The 17,825-nt window shown below is 41.3% G+C and overlaps 1 protein-coding gene across 1 annotated transcript in view; it reads right to left on the bottom strand.

The window, feature by feature from the left end:
- Positions 1–15,025: 15,025 nt before the first annotated feature.
- GRIA1 (glutamate ionotropic receptor AMPA type subunit 1) overlaps positions 15,026–17,825 on the bottom strand; it is a 318,993-nt gene continuing 316,193 nt past the window's right edge. Inside the window, exon 17 of the mRNA XM_084832440.1 lies at positions 15,026–17,756. Within this exon, the coding sequence (XP_084688566.1) occupies positions 17,754–17,756 (3 nt within the window). The 3' untranslated portion in view covers positions 15,026–17,753. The remainder of the gene's footprint in view (positions 17,757–17,825) is intronic.

Below are 17,825 nucleotides of genomic sequence, written 5' to 3'. Positions count from 1 at the left end.
CTACACATGGACATCACCAGATGGTCAATATCAAAATCAGATTGATTATGTCCTTTGCAGCCAAAGATGGAGAAGCTCCATACAATCAGTAAAAACAAGACCTGGAGCTGACTGTGGCTCAGATCATGAGCTGCTTCTTGCAAAATTTTGGCTTAAATTGAAGAATGTAGGGAAAACCACTAAACCATTCAGGTATGACCTCAATCATATCCCTTATGGATATACAGTGGAGGTGAGGAATAGATTTCAGGGATTAGACCTGATAGACAGAGTGCCTGAGGAACTATGGACAGAGGTCCGTAACAATTGTTCAGGAGGCAGCAACTCAATCCATCCCCAAGAAAAAGAAATGCAAGAAAGCCAAGTGGCTGTCTGATGAGGCTTTACAAGTAGCTGAGGAAAGAAGGGAAGCGAAAAGCAGGGGAGAAAGGGGAAGATTTATCCAACTGAATGCAGAGTTCCAGAGAATAGCAAGGAGAGACAAGAAGGCCTTCTTAAATGAACAATGCAAAGAAATCGAGGAAAGCAATAGAATGGGAAAGACTAGAGATCTTTTCAAGAAAATCGGAGATCTCAAGGAAACGTTTTGTGCAAAGTTGGGCATGATAAAGGACAAAGAAGGCAGGGACCTAACAGAAACAGATGAGATTAAGAAGAGGTGGAAAGAATACACAGAAGAACTATACAGGAAAGATCTGAATGTCCCTGATAGCCATGATAGTGCGGTCACTGAACTTGAGCCGGACATCCTAGACAGTGAAATCATGTAGGCCTTCGGAAGCATTACTAACAACAAAGCTAGCAGAGATGACAGTATTCCAGCTGAGCTATTTAAAATCCTAAAAGAGGATGCTGTTAAAGTGCTGCACTCAATATGCCAACAAATTTGGAACACTCAACAGTGGCCACAAGACTGGAAAAGGTCAGTTTACATTCCAATTCCAAAGAAGGGCAATACCACAGAGTGTTCAAACTGCCGCACAATTGTGCTCATTTCACATGCCAGCAAGGTGATGCTCAAAATCCTACAAGCTAGGCTTCAGCAGCATGTGAACCGAGAACTATCGGAAGTACAAGCTGGGTTTCGAAGAGGCAGAGGAACTAGAGATCAAATCGCCAACTTTTGCTGCATCATGGAGAAAGCAAGAGAATCCCAGAAAAACATATATTTCTGCTTCATTGACTATGCTAAAGCCTTTGATTGTGTGGATCACAACAAACTGTGGCAAATTCTTAAAGAGATGGGAGTACCAGACCACCTTACCTGTCTCCTGAGAAACCTGTATGAGGGTCAAGAAGCAACAGTAAGAACCGGACATGGAACAACCGAGTGGTTCCAAATTGGGAAAGGAGTACGACAAGGCTGTATATTGTCGCCCTGCTTATTTAATTTATATGTAGAGTACATCATGAGAAACACCAGGTTGGATGAATCACAGGTTGGAATTAAGATTGCTGGGAGAATTATCAACAACATCAGATACGCAGACGATACCACCCTAATGGCAGAAAGCGAAGAGGATCTAAAGAGCCTCTTGTTGAGGGTGAAAGAGGAGAGTGCAAAAGCTGGTTTGAAACTCAACATTCAAAAAACTAAGATCATGGCATCTGGCCCCATCACTTCCTGGCATATAGAAGGGGAAGAAATGGAAGCAGTGACAGATTTTATTTTCTTGGGCTCCAAGATCACCGCAGACGGTGACTGTAGCCATGAAATTAAAAGACGCTTGCTCCTTGGGAGGAAAGCTATGGCAAACCTAGACAGCATAGTAAGAAGCAGAGACATCACCTTTCCAACAAAGATTTGTATAATCAAAGCTATGGTTTTCCCATTAGCAACGTATGGCTGTGAGAACTGGACTATAAGGAAGGCTGAGCGCCGAAGAATTGATGCCTTCGAATTGTGGTGCTGGAGAAGACTCTTAGGTGTCCCCTGGACTGCAAGGAGGTCAAATCAGTCCATCCTAAAGGAAATCAACCCTGAGTGCTCATTGGAAGGACAGATACTGAAGCTGAAGCTCCAATATTTTGGCCACCTAATGCGAAGAGAAAACTCTCTGGAAAAGACCCTGATGCTGGGAAAGATTGAAGGCAAAAGGAGAAGGGGACGGCAGAGGATGAGATGGCTAGATAGCATCGCTGATGCAATGAATATGAATTTGAGCACACTCCGGGAGAGCGCGGAGGACAGGAATGCCTGGCGTGCTATGGTCCATGGGGTCATGAAGAGTTGGACACGACTTAACGACTGAACAACAACAACAAGTGCTTTACGGCTGCAAATGGCATAAAATATACAATTTATGGCTGTATTTTCCCCAGATTCCGTAGATAGCGGCTGCCATTCACAACCTTATCTTTTCAGAACATCGAAGCTGTCCTGTGCAGAGTCCAGTGGGTACAGAGGTAAGGGGAGCCAGTCTGCTGTCAACTGACTGGCTCCCCTTATTTGAGTCCAGCCTAATTTGGGAATCCAGCCTTATTTGAGTTCAGAGCAGATTTCTCCAACATCCCTACTGCCACAAGAACCTGTGCATATATAGTATTGTTTAAAACTCTGAAAAACCTGCCATAACATTAGGAAATAACATATAAATTCATATGTGCTAGAGAAAGATGTCTGCAGAGTCTCTCATAGCAAAAAGATTGTCTCTTGTATTAATCCACTAGAAAAAAATCTAAAAGAATCTAAAAGAAAAAAATGGGCCCATGTGTAAGATAGAATTTGAAGAATATCTTTTCCAGTTGCCAGTTGATTAATAAGGAGACAATCTTTTTGCTTTGTGAGACTGCAGTCATCTTTCTCTAGTAAATAAGAATTTATAAGTTATTTCCTAACATTATGGCAGATTTTACATGGTTTTAAACAATACTATATCCAGTATGTATAGGCCCTCGTGGCAATATGTTTTATTAATCAATTTTGAAAATGTGTTTTAGTATTATATGTTGTCTCATTTGTAATTTCTGTTATCACTAATGTTACAGGCCCCCTGAAGAAGGCCTGAAAACAAGGGACAGGCCAAAACGAGTAGGGCTTTTTGATAGTAAATTATTTTTGCACCTTGAGAACCTGTTTCTCTTCTTTATGTCCTACTTTGGATGCTCATCTCCTTCTGCTTTTTCCTAGTTCATCTGTGAAATTATGTGTGACCTATGGCTGCCTTGAACATTTGTTAGAAATGTGGTATGTAAATACTAGAAAAAGAAAGGAAGGAAGGAAATGAAAGGAAGCAAGCAAGCTGTATCCTACAGTCAGTATGCAGTAAAATGGGAATCCAAATTATTGACTTATTGTGGAATAGGAAGGATGAAAGAGGCATACTGGGGGGATCCACATTTGGTCATACTTAGACCCATTAAATTCAACGGGACTTTAGTCATGACAAACATAAGTCCCATTAATTTAAATGGGTCCCCTCTAAGTATGACCAAATCTGGATATAACCCATACTATGCACACATTGCAAAATATAACTGTATTGTTTATAGCTCCACAAAGGTTGAGTTCTAAAGTTACATTCCATTAACATGTACACAAGCAGGCAGTGTTGAGGCTAGTTGGGCAACTATCAGTGGCAGAAAACAAAAGGAAGGATGGAGAGTCTTTTTCTCCATTGTACTTGTCTTCTCCATTAATGCTCATGGGTTTCCCTTTGTAGATAATAATTGTATTGTAAATGAATGTGAATTGTTGAAATGCTGTGTTTTATACTATTAAAAATGTACAGATGCTCTATTCTGTCAAGGCTTTCCATCACCTGGCAAGGCTAATTATACATTGGAGGAGTGGTGGCATTGGCTGAAAATCTTTCATCTGTTGTCCTGAGATTCAAATGTCACAAAACAGGTTCGAATTAGCTACCTTCCCTCCCCTTACTCTCCACACACTTGTATGTGGTCCTGCTGTTGAAGACCCCATTCCACTAAGTTCTGGAGGCTGAAATGGCAGTGTACTGTCTCAGTGTTCACCCAATTAATTTGGTATGCTATGTCTGCAGATGGAATAGATATATAACATAGAGAACCGTGCATTTTTCATGCTTCTTCAGGCTCGTATGGCTTAGTGACTGTTTCAGCAATGGCTTCAATTTTTAAGTAACTGCAGTTTAGTGTAATTTGTGAACCTGGACAAATTCTGGTTAGTCTTAACTGGCTTACAGCAGCAAGCCAACATCAAGCTTTGGTTTATGAAGCTGGCTTATTTCAAAAACTATAATTAAGATTACCCACAGTTAAGGGTCTTGGCTGGTGTTTGGAGGAGCTGCTTCTTAAGGCACCATCTGAGTCACACTCCTACCCTGTGCACTGCTCATTGTTCTGACTGGGATGGCACACAAAAGGGAATATCTGCTGATCTCCCAGCTGTTGTTTGCCAGTTGATTTCAATGGGGTGCTTTCAACAGAGAAATGGCATGGGAGAATTAAAGCCCTGCTCTCCAGCGTTGTGGTCCTGATCCAAAGTCCCCCCACCCCCCATGGCTGCTATTAACATTTTTGAAAATTTCAAAATGCTGTTCTCAGATCTCCTGCACCACACCTAGCTTGGCCCTCAAGCTAGATGTGATGCCTTTGGGCAAGTCACTATTTTTCAGACGAAGCTCACATTTATGAGGATAAGTTTGATCCCATGCTCGATGAGCTCTTGGAGGAAAAATAGAATAACAATGTGACTAATAATAGTCAGCGGTGGTCACAGAGAAAAGTTGCCCCTGATCCTGCCTCAATCATCTGCCCCTTTCCTAACTTTACTGTACAATATTTTTATTGTACAGTACAATATTCTGTATTAAATACAGCCTTTAAAGTCACTTCTTGAATTACATTGCCTTCTGAAGTGGCTGCCACCAAAAGGCACAGTAGATTTGCATTTATCCTGTATGCGAACTTAAGGAAATGGAGGAAAGCAAAACTCCTTAGCTCAGTGGAAGGGCATATATTTTGCATACAGGTTCAATTTTTGGCATCTCCAGGTAGGGCTGGAAAGTCTCTTGTCTAAAGCCTCAGAGAGTTTCTGCCAGTCAGTACATGGGTGGCTAACCTGTGGTCCTCCAGATGTTTTGACCTACAACTCCCATCAGCCCTAGCCAGACTAGCCAAATGGTGAGGCATGCTGGTAGGCCAAAACATCTGGAGGGCCACAAGTTGTCCATCTCTGTGGACAAAACTGGGCTAGATGGACCAATTGTTTGATTCAGTAAAAGTCACCTTCCTATGGTCACTGTCTCCTTTCTTATCTAGAATAGTGTTCCTTTGTAAATGAAATTCAGGGTCACCATCTTATGCACTGATAAATTATTAGTGCGAGTAGCCCATTAAGATTTTCTATATTGTATTTCAATAGGTTTTTTTTAACATGGCCCTCTCTGTAGCTCAGCCATAGATGTGTACATTCATACATTAAAGAGATGATTAAGCCTTCTTCCTGAACTTAATCAAATTAAGCATTCTGTATTGCATCTTTTGTTTTATCCTTAGCTGCCTTGCAATTTTAAGAGCTTTGGGTGAAATTGGACATCACTGTTAACAGTGTCATTATTAGCAACAACATCAGTTAAAAAAATTAAAATGAATAGTATGTGCACCACCTGATTTTCAACAATGCACAGTGCAGAGAGAGGGATGGTTTAACCCTTTTGTCCCCTGCCATGGTCAAAAATCATCTTCTATACCTGCTGTTAGCCCTGGAAGGGAAGTTCCCATTGGTGCCACTGCCTGTCCCCCAGTGCCTGTGGAGAAAGGCTAAAATGGGCAGGAGTGAGGCAATAATATCTGTGGCCATGCACACTGATGTCATTCAGCCTGGTCACAGAGGACCTGATGGGGGCAATCCCACCCTCCCAATAATTGTAAACCCCTGCTTTACAATTATGGAGGATTAAAAAAAAAAACACCTTGAAGATATTTCTACCAATAGCATTTAGGGCAAAATATTTCCTTTTGACAGAATCCATTATGTAGGCTGCAATTCTACACACACTTTGCTGGGAGCAAGTCCCATTGAACTCAGGAGACATGCACAGGATTGTGCTATTAATGTCCCATTCCTCAGGTCAGTGTCACTGATGTGGTCAAGTTCAGTGATCTTCCTTTGAATTTTTAAACATGCTCCCCCACACACAAGCTCTTGTTTTCAAATCTCTTGCTGTAAGATGATAAATGAAAGCTTGGCTTCTGGGCACTTTGCAGAGAGAGAGAGAGAGAGAGAGAGAGAGAGAGAGAGAGAGAGAGAGAGAGAGAGGTGATTAAGAATGTTGATTAATTTGAATTATGCCAAGAAGGAGAAGAAAAAACTCCTCTTCTCTTAGTAGTGCTGTTTAAGAATCAGCTTAATCAAGCCCCGCAGCCACAGTGGAAGCAACATAGATCAAGGCCTTTTATTTTAAGCAAGATAAGCAGCCCACAAGCTGACAAACTGAGTTGCCTGACGAATAAACTGGGCAATTCAACTGGCTCTCCACAGACCAAGTAATTTGTGACATCTATTAAATAATAATAAAAATAAAATAATAATGTAGGTGTCCTAGGAAGGAGTTCAATCCATCAGAGATGTGGAACAATGAAGAACAGGTGGAGTTGTGAGCAGGAGACTTTGGCACAGCTGACGGGGTGGGGTGGGGATCAGACTTGGAGAAATGAAGATCATAGGCATGGACAGAATGACAAAGGCAGGACTGTTGTATCGGGCAAAGTATGTGAATTTTCAAAAGGTTGAGAATGGAAAGCAACTGAAATGGATTAGTGGACGGATCAGGAGGTCAGGCAGGCGCCAACGTTGTGTTGCTTTCAGCACCATCTGAAGACGTTATTTCGAGAGGCCTTCCCTGAGTGACCAGCTGCAGTTTATTATGTTCAGAATCTGTTCTTTTAAAATGTTTAAATTGTTTTAATTATGGGGTTTTATTCTTTTAACTTGCTGTTCACCGCTCTGAAATATTTGATGTGGAGCGGTATATAAATATTGTAAATAAATAAATGAATAAACTAGTAGAAGATAAAAGGCAAGTCATCTTGTCTAGTTGTCAAGGTTGATGGTGATGTTGCTGATGTATACGGAAAGTAATCAAGGAGAGGTGGAGCTGGAAAGAAAGATGAGCACTTCATTCTTGGACATACTGAGTTTGAGATAACAATGAGACAGCCTAGGTTGAGATATAAGACAGGCAATTGTTGACGTGGAACTGGGTGGTGGGGGAATGACCTGGGATAGAGACGTATAAGGAGGTGCTATGAGCGTACAGCTGCTGCTGAAAGCCATGGGATTTGGTGAGGTCACCTAGGGACAGAGTGTAGAGTAGGGAACCAAGAACTCCATGGAACCGTGATCACAGTAAAGGTGTTGTTCATCCAGCAGAACAACAACTTTTGACAAAAACAATCGGTGAATAAAACTTCCCCAAAGCCATTCTTTGTGACTAGGACCATAATTCAGGGCTCCAAGGCCAGCATGGTACTCCTAATCTTCTATGAGTAATAGGCTCATCAATATATCATGCTTATATTATATGCCTGTGGCCATGGTGGCTCCTAAGTACCACAGAATGCGATAGATGCCCTTTTTTTTCCAGACCATCGCATTCAACAGAAAGCAAAGCATCCAGAATTGGCCTGGACCCCCAAGCATAGAATTTCTTGTCCATTTTCTAGGATCACCCTAAGGTATAATACATAAGATTCAGGGATAAAATATATTACAGTGCCTTGGCTCATAGGCTCTCAACATTGCTTTTCACACTGCATTAAACTGTATGACTCTTCCCTTCTGGCTGCTGTCCACATTCTTCAGGTCATTTGTCTTCTATTTGCTTCTTGCACAGAGACTCTGGTCTTTGAAAACCTGGTTATCCTATCTTGAAGCCTGTCTTGAATCTCTGGCAGCCGTATCCATCCACCCATGCAGTCAACCATCTGGTAAATCTGGGTGGAAGTTTTCAAAGTGCCTGTCTTTAACCACAGGCAAAGTCTGTACTACGTGCGCGCACATGTGCACGCATGCATGCACACGTGCACACGCGCACACACACACACACACAGAGCTATCTGCTCTATTGGGTGGAAGAAGGAACTGGAAAGCCGCCCAATTTAAAAGTGAAGTAGCATACAAATTTCAGCAGTAGATAGCCAACGTCAGATGGCTTAATTAAATGTATGTCTGGTGAGACTGTGGGTTTAGTCCAGGGATGTGAAACCTCTGGCCAAAACATCTGGAGGGCCACAAGTTGCCCACTCCTGTTGTATAGTGTCAGCATCATAGTCCAAGGCAAACCTGGACCTAAACAATAAACAACTCCAAGTAAACTGTCTTTGCAGACCAGTGTCTTTGGAACTCCAGACATACAGTCTTTTTGACATGTTTCTAGGCCTCCAGGTAGGGCAAAGAGGCATGGAGGTGGTCAGACCAAAATCAGGCAGATAACAAAGCAAGAATCCAGTTAACATTATGGTAGGTGTGCCACACAAATTAGAATAGCCCAGAGATCTAAATCAGCAGCTCCTGAGAAGTTTAAACTTCTGATACAAAGTTTACCTGAATTTCCCAGTCCCAGCAGCCAACCAGGTCGTAGCTGGTCAGCAAGCACCAAGTGAGGCCGAGACACTAGAAACAGTCAAGGCTAGGAAGCCTCAGTCAAAAACGTTATCTGGACGCTGATGTTTCTAGAGTTATTGATAGAACTTTTGTGAAGTAGAGAATTCTTACCTGCTCCTGCTCCACTGTAAAGTACAGGACAATCTGGGATGTGCTACCCCTATGTGCAGTAGTATGGAGTCTGCCTTTGTCCAGAAATTATGCATTAAATTGAGGACTAATTTATCCAATGAAATGAGGATGAAAATTGATCATATACTGGTAGCAGTTGGTTGACCTCAAATTCCTTGCCCTAAAGCCATGCTGGGAAAAATATTTTTGAAGGAAATGGTGTGAATTGTATAATATTAATAAAATAAATAGAACTATCTGTGTTCTGACCTCTTCATTACCTACTTGACTAGAGTAAATGCACTAATACTAACAACAGTCAGTTGACTGGGCTGCTCATCCCAACCTACCTCTCAGACCTGGAGTCAATCAGTAGTTTTTAAGGGCGCAATCCTGTGGGGATAGGCGGCCGCCTCCAAACTCAGAGGCAACCACCTATCCAATGCAGGGCAGGAGAAGCATGGAGAGGATCATCCCCTCCGTGCTTCAGCCGCCCTGCATTTGTGGCTAGACAGCCGGTTTCAGCTGTCTAGCCGCGGGATGGCGGAGCAGGGGAGGAGGCTGCTGGACGACACATAGAATGTGTCATACTGGTATTTCCGTCTTCCCCGCCCCGGAATGCTCCGTTTTGGCTGCTCTGCACTTCTCTTCCAAGGGTGGAGCGGGAGGTTGTTCCGTGCTGCCTGCAAGGCAGCACAGAAGGAGGGGGAAGTCGGTTCTCCGGGAATCGACCTCGGAGCGTGGGCTCAGAGGTCGGTCCCCAGAAACCCACATATCCTATGGCTGTCTAGCCGCTGACTAGTGGCCATAGGATTGCTCCATCCGAGGATGTAGTACAGGAACAGTACAACTTTGGAATGCAAGTGCAGAATTGCATCACTTAGGGCACAATCCTATGTATGTTTTAGACAGAAATAGAAGTCCTACAGCATCCAGCATTTCCCAGTCAGCATAGCTTCCTGGGGATGCTAGGAGCTGTAAGACTTCTGTCTAAACATGCATAGGTTTGCACCCTTAATACTTCTCTCTATAAAAAAAATGTTGTGCAAAATTATCCAAGACAGCTAGGGCCACTAGGTCACAGACAAGGGGTGTTTAGGAACCAACAAATGTATTTTGTTTTATTTGTTCAATAGATTTATATCCCACTTTTTTCAGAGATCTACCCTCACAAAGCAGCTACCAAACAATAAAGGAGTTGGACACAAGCACATAAAAATATGCAAGAACAGCACTATCAAAATGGCAGAAATTACGCCAATTTTGAGGTTGTTGAGAGTGGAACGCCTGTATTAGCTAACTACTCAAGAAAGGGTAATTTGAACAAATAAGCTTTTAAATATTCCTTAAAGGCCTGCTCTGAAAATCTAAGGCACAAAGCAGCAGAGAATTCCACAGTTGAGGGGCCACCACTGAGAATGTCCTGTCACTTATATTCATCATACTTATGTTCTAACTGGTGGGCACATGAGCAGAGCCCCTGATGATGACCTAAGCATATGGGCTGGATCATATGGGTGAATGCAGTCTTTTAATTAACCTGGTCCCAGACCATTGAAGACTTCAATGTGATAACCAGCCTTGAAATCAACTTAAGCAGGAAATAGGGTAGTTATGGTTTCCCCTGCTTGTTGTTTTCCTGGTCCTTGTTTTCCCTTCTTCTGCACTAGCAGCAGGGCAAGTAGTCTTGTAGGGAAGAAAGAGTAGCATGGGGAGGAACAGATGTGGTATGTGTGGAATCAGGACTCCCTTGTCTCCTGCTTGTTCCTTTTAAAGGTACACACTCATTCTTAGGGTTGTGACCTGGCAAGCAGCCTACTTTTCTACTTGATATGCTACTTTATCTTATGTGCAAAAAAGGTGTTGTTTAAAAAAAAAAAAAAATTATTCAAGGGTGATATTCAAAGGTGCAATTCCCCACCAGCATTCTGAAGTGGTACAACCCTATGAAGGTTTTGCAATGTTTTTTCTTTCTTTTAAAAAAAACTTTTATTGCAATTTTATATTGGTGTTTTTATTATTTTTGTTTTTATTTTTGTATGTATGGATGTATGCATGTATGTATGTACGTAAAACATTTGTATCCTGCCCTGTATCATTAAGATCTCAGACCTGCATACAGATAAAATCAATTTAAACAGTATAAAACAATAAACAGCTAAAAGCATATTAAACCATTAAACAAGCTAATACCAATTAAAACCTAAAACAATAAAACAGTTAAAACAGTGTGAACTTTAGGGAACGCATTTAGCCCTCAAAGGCTTTGGTAAAAAGTCATGTTTTAACTTGGCGCCAAAATGAAAACAAGTATGCACCAGTTGGGTCTCCAAGGTGAGGGCATTCCACAACTGGGGTGCCACAGCAGAGAAGGCCCTCTCCCATGTCCCATAGTGGATGTCTTGCACTGGTGGGACATGGGGGGGGGGGCTCCAACAGATCTCAGTCCTCGAGCAAGCATATATAGGGAGAGGCGCTCCCTTAAATATTGAGGTCCCAAGCCACTTAAGGCTTTAAATGTCATCACCAGAACCTTGAATTCTGACGAGAAGCATATTGGCAGCCAGTTCAATTCCTTTAAAACTGGTGTTATATGATCTTTACGAGATGTTCCGGTCAATAGACTAGCTGCTGCATTTTGCATTAGCTGCAACTCCCAAGGGCAACCCCACATAAAGTGCATTGCAGTAGTCTAGTTCTTTCCTTTGCTTCACTCTAAGCATTTACATGAAGTATGGCATGATTAGGATCAGGCTGTGAGATTGCAAGATATATAAGTGTTTATAAACTGTTATATCACCAGTTTTATTTAATCCAGTACACCTTTTATGACAATTCCCAGAGAGGTATTTATTTCTCAGTAGCTGCCTTATTGTGAGTGTGGCCCATTTCACATGGGATCAGAAACAATGGATCATCCCAGAAAAGAAAAGCTGGTATAGAATGTCATAATCACTATTATTCTAGTCAATGTGGGGTGGTGAGATACACAGTTGTCACTGGAAGAGAGATGCCTTGCTAAAAAGAGAAGCACTGTTTATGGGATTAGACCCCTTTGGCTGACTGTCTGTCGTCATAACTAATTGACTCCAATCAAGTCACCATAGTTATTTCCATTGAGGTGAGCCTTGACATTACTACTGGGGAAATGATTACATGAGCAACATCAAAAGCAGAAGCAAGTGAGGGCATATGACTTTAAAAGCAACTATGTTTTGGTTATAGTTCTCTCCCACCTGCTACATGACCACTCTTATTACTGTCTGCCAAGACTGGAAGCAGTGCAAAACCAGCTGTACTTCATGTGAAATGTTTACATCCCTAAAACAGCAGTGTTGACAGAATGGTATGTACTGTAAGACTTTATAATCATTGTACAATTGGAAGGTTTTAATATCATCAGTTGCATTCTACCAATAGCTCCTGTAAAGCCAGAAGAGTTTATCCCTTTGAAAACAGGTAATATTTATTCTGTAAGAATCTAGACAACCATCAAGAGCAAATAACCAAGGATGCCATTTCCATACCTCCATTGGTATTTGGCCCTAACATATAGCTCCTCAGTCTGTGGAAAAGGTGTACTTGAGATCTAACTAAATGTGGATGACCTTTGACTCTTATTTTCTTTCAAACTATGATGGAGACCTTATGTATACCTAGAATTAATCTCCATTTGATTTCAGTAGAACCAGCTTGCTTGTAAACATTATTAGGGCTGTAGCCCTAGAATAGATGTTGCACCTAAGAATTTTATTTTTTTAATGACTTAGGCACTCAAAGCCTGGTTTCTGCATGATGTATAATGCATACATCATTGAACCACTCAGTGATGTATAAGCTACTGTTGTGTAGCTCAATCACACATTTAATAAGATCATATGAAGCTGGTAATTATGGATCTACAATGAATGGTTCAGTCCAACAGTGTATCATATGCCACATTCAAATGAATATCTAGGCAGGAATTTGACATGAAATTGGAAGCTGGGTAGAATGACAATCAATGGTGTAAGCTGGATTGTGTACATTGCTTAGGTACTTGTGATCACCCATGCTGTGTAGATACTAGAGGTGTGCACAACCACAAGATTTAACTCAGACCCCAAATCAGCACTTCAGAAAATGGACCAATTCTGCTTGGACCAATTCAGAGGTCGTCTGCTTCACCTTAGTATCATATCTGAGTCAAGATTTGGAAATTCAAGGCTTTGTGCCTCCCATTGACCATCAAGGGACATTTTAAAATGTTATGTTTTTTTTCTGTATGTCAAAAGTAAATGAAATTTGCAGGCATTGTAGCCTTTTAGGAGTGAATTATGTTTGCCAAATTTCAAGGGAAAAGGTGCAGTATTCTTTGTGCTACACAACTGTATATTTTGATTTTTTCTAAAGGGAACTTCAGGTAATTTCTTTTATTTCTTGGCAGAGTTGGATAAAGACTAGTTGCCCCTTTTGAAGACAACCTGTTTGCCAAGTTTCAGATGAATTGATGCAGGGATTTTTGTGTAAGAGCAACCATTACATTTTGAGGGTATCTATAAAAGGATGTGACCCCCCTATATTCCTTGAGGACCATTCTTCTGAAAATGACAGACCACATAGAGCTGGTCCTAAGTAAGAAAACTGCAATTGAATTTTCAAACTATAGGTGCAGTGATTTATGTGTAAAAGGTGTTCTTAGTATCTCTGTATGAGTGATTTGCTTCCCCTTCCTCTTCCTGTGCTGTTTTGGGCAATTTGCATAAAAATGGCACATCTTAGAGGTGCCTTCAGGCAAGAACACTCTAAAGTTTCAGAAAGATCGGTGCAGGGGCTAGGTAGTTATGATGACTGAAAACCAGTTTAAGGCTATATATATATTGAAGCCTGGTAGCATTGGAAGAATATTCATCTCAAGGTCCCATACTTGCCTTCCCCCAAAGCACAGTGATTGGAGCCCCCTGGTCAAATCTCAAATGTGTGCTATGATTAGAAGGTAGACTCAACCTCCTCCCTTCCCTCCGACTAACATTTAGAGAAATGAAAGCAAAATATGGTATTTTTGAATACACATGGTTTGCCTTTCCATAGCTGATTTGCGAACAAAGACTTTTTCCAACTTTGGTTCTGGTCACTTCAGAGGAAAAAACACTTTGCCTCAGGAAGCATCAGAAATGGTCTGAAGGGGCCTGATTTGGCTCAGGCTTCAGACGAATCCAGTGTACATCCCTAGCAGATACCTTTACCTGTATGAACCCTGTTTTTGTTAAGTTTAAGCATCATTTTGATACTTAGGCTAATCATGCAGTCTGGGCAAATGGTTAAGACCAGAGTCTACAAGCAACATCCCAACTACTGAAGTACAGCATTGTCTATAAGGACAGTCAAGAAGAAATCTATTCTTCTGGTGTACAACGTTGAGAAATAAAATCAAGTCATCCATATTCCCCTACCCCAAATAATCAAAGTTCATGAATTTATTTATTTACTCCTGAGCATGTTAGTTAACTTGATAGATTCTTCAATTCAGCCTGAAGTAATAGGTCTCAAGTAATAGCTGCTCCCAAGACAGACAGTGTAATGGACAAAAATGCTCTGCTATACTGCCATGTCTCCCTAGTGGGGCAGCTGAGCTCTCATAAACTCTAGGCGTACTTGGGAGCGAATATCACATGGCCCATAGGGCATGCAAATACTGCAGTGCTGTCCCATATCCAGTAGGGAGGGTTTGTGACTGATCAGAACGGTCACAAAACCTCCAAGCCAGGAATTGGGCAAGTGGTGATAATTTCATGCCCTGTGGACTCGGAGGATCTGGTTCCTAAATATGATTGGAGTTTGTTTGCTTGACTGGAGATATGCCAGCAAATTCTGCAAAACCCAGGCTCTTCAAATTGGAGTTTGGGTGTTCACCCCAGCAGAGCCATTCTAGACTAGATCCCAGATAGACCCAGGTCTGAGTCCAGCTTGAAATGAATTCAGATCAGGTATTAGAATAGTTTTGCAATGTTGAACAAACACATGGGGAATTAATTGGTTTATTCTGGATTATTTTTGAGAAGATTTAGGGGGACCCACCCATCCACACATGGCTTGGTTTCTGTATTGGCAGGAGGTGTGAAAAAACTGCCTAACTGATAACAGGTTTTTTTTTCTTCCGTCCATCCAGCCTTGGCACAAAGCAACATGGACAGGGAAGAAAAATGGTGAAAGCATCCATATTATAAAAGTTCCAGGCAATATTTCTTATTTCTCAGCATCATTAAAACACAGGCAACAAATCTGCCAAACATTTGTAGTAGCCCAGAGCTGGTGAGTGAAAACAAATATAAGTCTTAAATAAAAAATCCAGGTACCAAAGAGCAAAATTTAATGAAAGCCAAAACTGTTAAATATGGATTTTTGTTGAGAAAAATGTCAATGTCCTTAAGGGTCCCTCCCCCCAATTATTCTATATTTAAGAAAAGTGTAGTAAAAATACATATTACAAGTTAACCTTTCCCCTCTTCTTCTGTATCTTTCTTCTTTTTCTCCTCCCTCCCTTCCATAGATCAAAAGCATTTTAAAGATGAGTCTGATGTCTTATTGTCACAGGCATTTGTCCTATCATAGAAGGCTCATCCCGACAAACCCACCTAACTGGCTGGCTCAATTGTCAGATAGGTCTCTTTGATTCCTTTGATTCCACAAAGGTGACAGAGTTTTCTGAAGTTTTATAGGGCATTTTTCCCCCTATACAGAAGGAAATCCTTGCACTTTTCTTCCATTGCATTTTAAGGTGGAAAATAGTTGCAGGAGCTCTGAAAGTTCTTGAGATGGAAAGAAATATCAGGTCTTCTTGGACACCCAAAGATCTCTTCCTGAAAAAACAGGCTCGGTTTTTCTGAGCCCTGCACACCATAAACACATACACAAAACTGAACTCAAAAGGTAATCAAAGGCAGACATAAAATAAAAATAATAGTAATAATAATCACACACCGAGAACAAGAACTTGAAGATTATTATCGGAGGCTGAGATCCAAGTCTTGACAGATAGCTGGATGAAATATGAAGATAGAAAGGCTTCCAGTGGCACGGAGAGAAAACAAATAGGCACTAGGCATGCTGTGCCCTTGTAAGGGGTTCTGCAGTTTCTGTGTTGCCAGTCTTATGAAGGTGCCATCTTAAGATGAGTGGAGGAAATTGATGGAACAACATAGTGTTGAATGTTAAAATCAGTTCGTAGAGATCAGTCTGTAATGGTTGTTGACACATTAGAAGCACAGCAAGTCATGGATGAAAGTTTATTTGTTTTAGAGCCAGTTGCCAGTCACACTTATAAAAAACACACTCGCTACATCGCAGGATGGTCTCCACAACAAAGCCTGTGCTGCATTCTAGTCAGACTTTCTCTTTCTCCATTCTGTCACAGTCTCCTGTTTTACACATTAAGTTACCCACAGGTTTCAGATATCAGATATAACAAGTTTCTGTTATACTGCTGGGTTTGTGCTGGCACTTGGAGGAAGTTTTAGCCCCTTGTAAAGTCTGGAGTTGCCATCCAGTCATGGGCAAATGCATATATGAGGATGGGAATTGTAAGGAAAGGATTGGGCCTCCTCCAGACCTATGATGGAGTAGGAGGTACTCCGCTTTAACATAGTTTTCTTCAAGGAAACACTTTCCACTCTGCTGAAGTATTTTACTGTTCATGGTGGTGATATCACACACATACACACACACATACAAATGATGCTTTTGTTTAAATGTAGATGCTAATGTGCACATGACTGGGGGAAATACTGCTAGCAAGTCCACTCTTTTGTGCTTTGGACAGTTCTGTGGATTTCAGTGTTTCATTGCAAGCTTGGGTATTGGATCAGAGACCAGGTTTTCGGGAGCAAGCAGGGTACCAGCTGGTTTGTTCTGCATGTTCCAATTCCCCTCATGATGATGGATGAGATGGAAACCATGTCTGTTGGCTTTTCTGCAAATGATGCTGCTGGCCAAGACTTTATTCCTGAAACTCATTTTATTTATTTTTTAAATCGGGGCCAGCTGCAAGCCAATACTGTGGAAGGCTATATCTAGGTGAATGCCCTTCCTTGTTGGTATTGTTCAGTGAAATATTGATTGACTGACTGATTTTCTTGTCATAGTAATCTAATGTGGCCCAGTTACTCCATGGAAATGCCCATCAGGTATGGCCCTCATGGATCAAAAAGCCAGATGTATACAAAACAGCTCTGATGTCTGATTAACTGGTGATGAATGGTTCTCTACTCAACGGTCACCATAGAAAAGAAACCTTACAGAAGTGCAGAGATGAGGAAATGGCTGATAATTGCCTCTTCGCTTTTGAGAAGACTGGCAGGGAGGATATGTAATATATATATTTTGCATTTTCTTTGTTTTCCTCCATATGTAGGAAACAACCATGGTTTTAGGTAGCTGCTAACCTATCCATGTGGTAGCTTGCCAAGAGCACATTCTGGGAACTGAAATATTTCCCACATTGACAACACTTTCACCTCAAATAACCACTTTCAAGCTCTGGAAATAAAGATCACATTAACCTCTGTTTACCTAGGGTCTTCTGCATTTGGATACTACAATTGGCCTCCATTTCAGAAGTCTTCCTTTTCCTTTCTCCATGTTAGGCTTCTCTTTCAACTGTCCTAAAAGTCCTTCAATTGACAGTGGAATGGAAAACTCTTTCAATGGCCTACTCAGCCTTGTCACAACAACTTTAAAACACAGTAGAGTCCTGTTGTTTCAAAGGAATGGTTTTGTTTGTTTGTTTTTCCTTTCACTGTTAGTAGCGCAGACATTTATGGTTTGCATCCCAAACTAAACCTGATTTTTAAACTGTTGAGCAGGGCAGGGCTGGTATTTACCCTGACATCACGGGAATTAGTAAGAAAAATATATATTGCACACACTAAGAACTTATTAACAACCAAGTTAAAAACAAAATGGCGCTGCCTTCCTCAGTGTTCCTGTAACCGTGTACTCAGGGATGTCTCCAAATTCTGTTCAGTCCAGTTGCCCTCTCCTTATTGCAATACAGGTGTACTTTCTTCTGCTTATGGATTTACTGTAAAATAAATAGACACACACACACAAAGAAAAACAAAAAGAAAATAGATCTGATTTCCTTGTAGAA

Source organism: Heloderma suspectum, chromosome 2 (assembly GCF_057233095.1).
Source record: "Heloderma suspectum isolate Gila_16-S chromosome 2, 16-S_ref, whole genome shotgun sequence".
NCBI classification, from domain to species: Eukaryota; Metazoa; Chordata; class Lepidosauria; order Squamata; family Helodermatidae; genus Heloderma; species Heloderma suspectum.
This window is presented reverse-complemented; position numbering and strand designations above follow the sequence as displayed.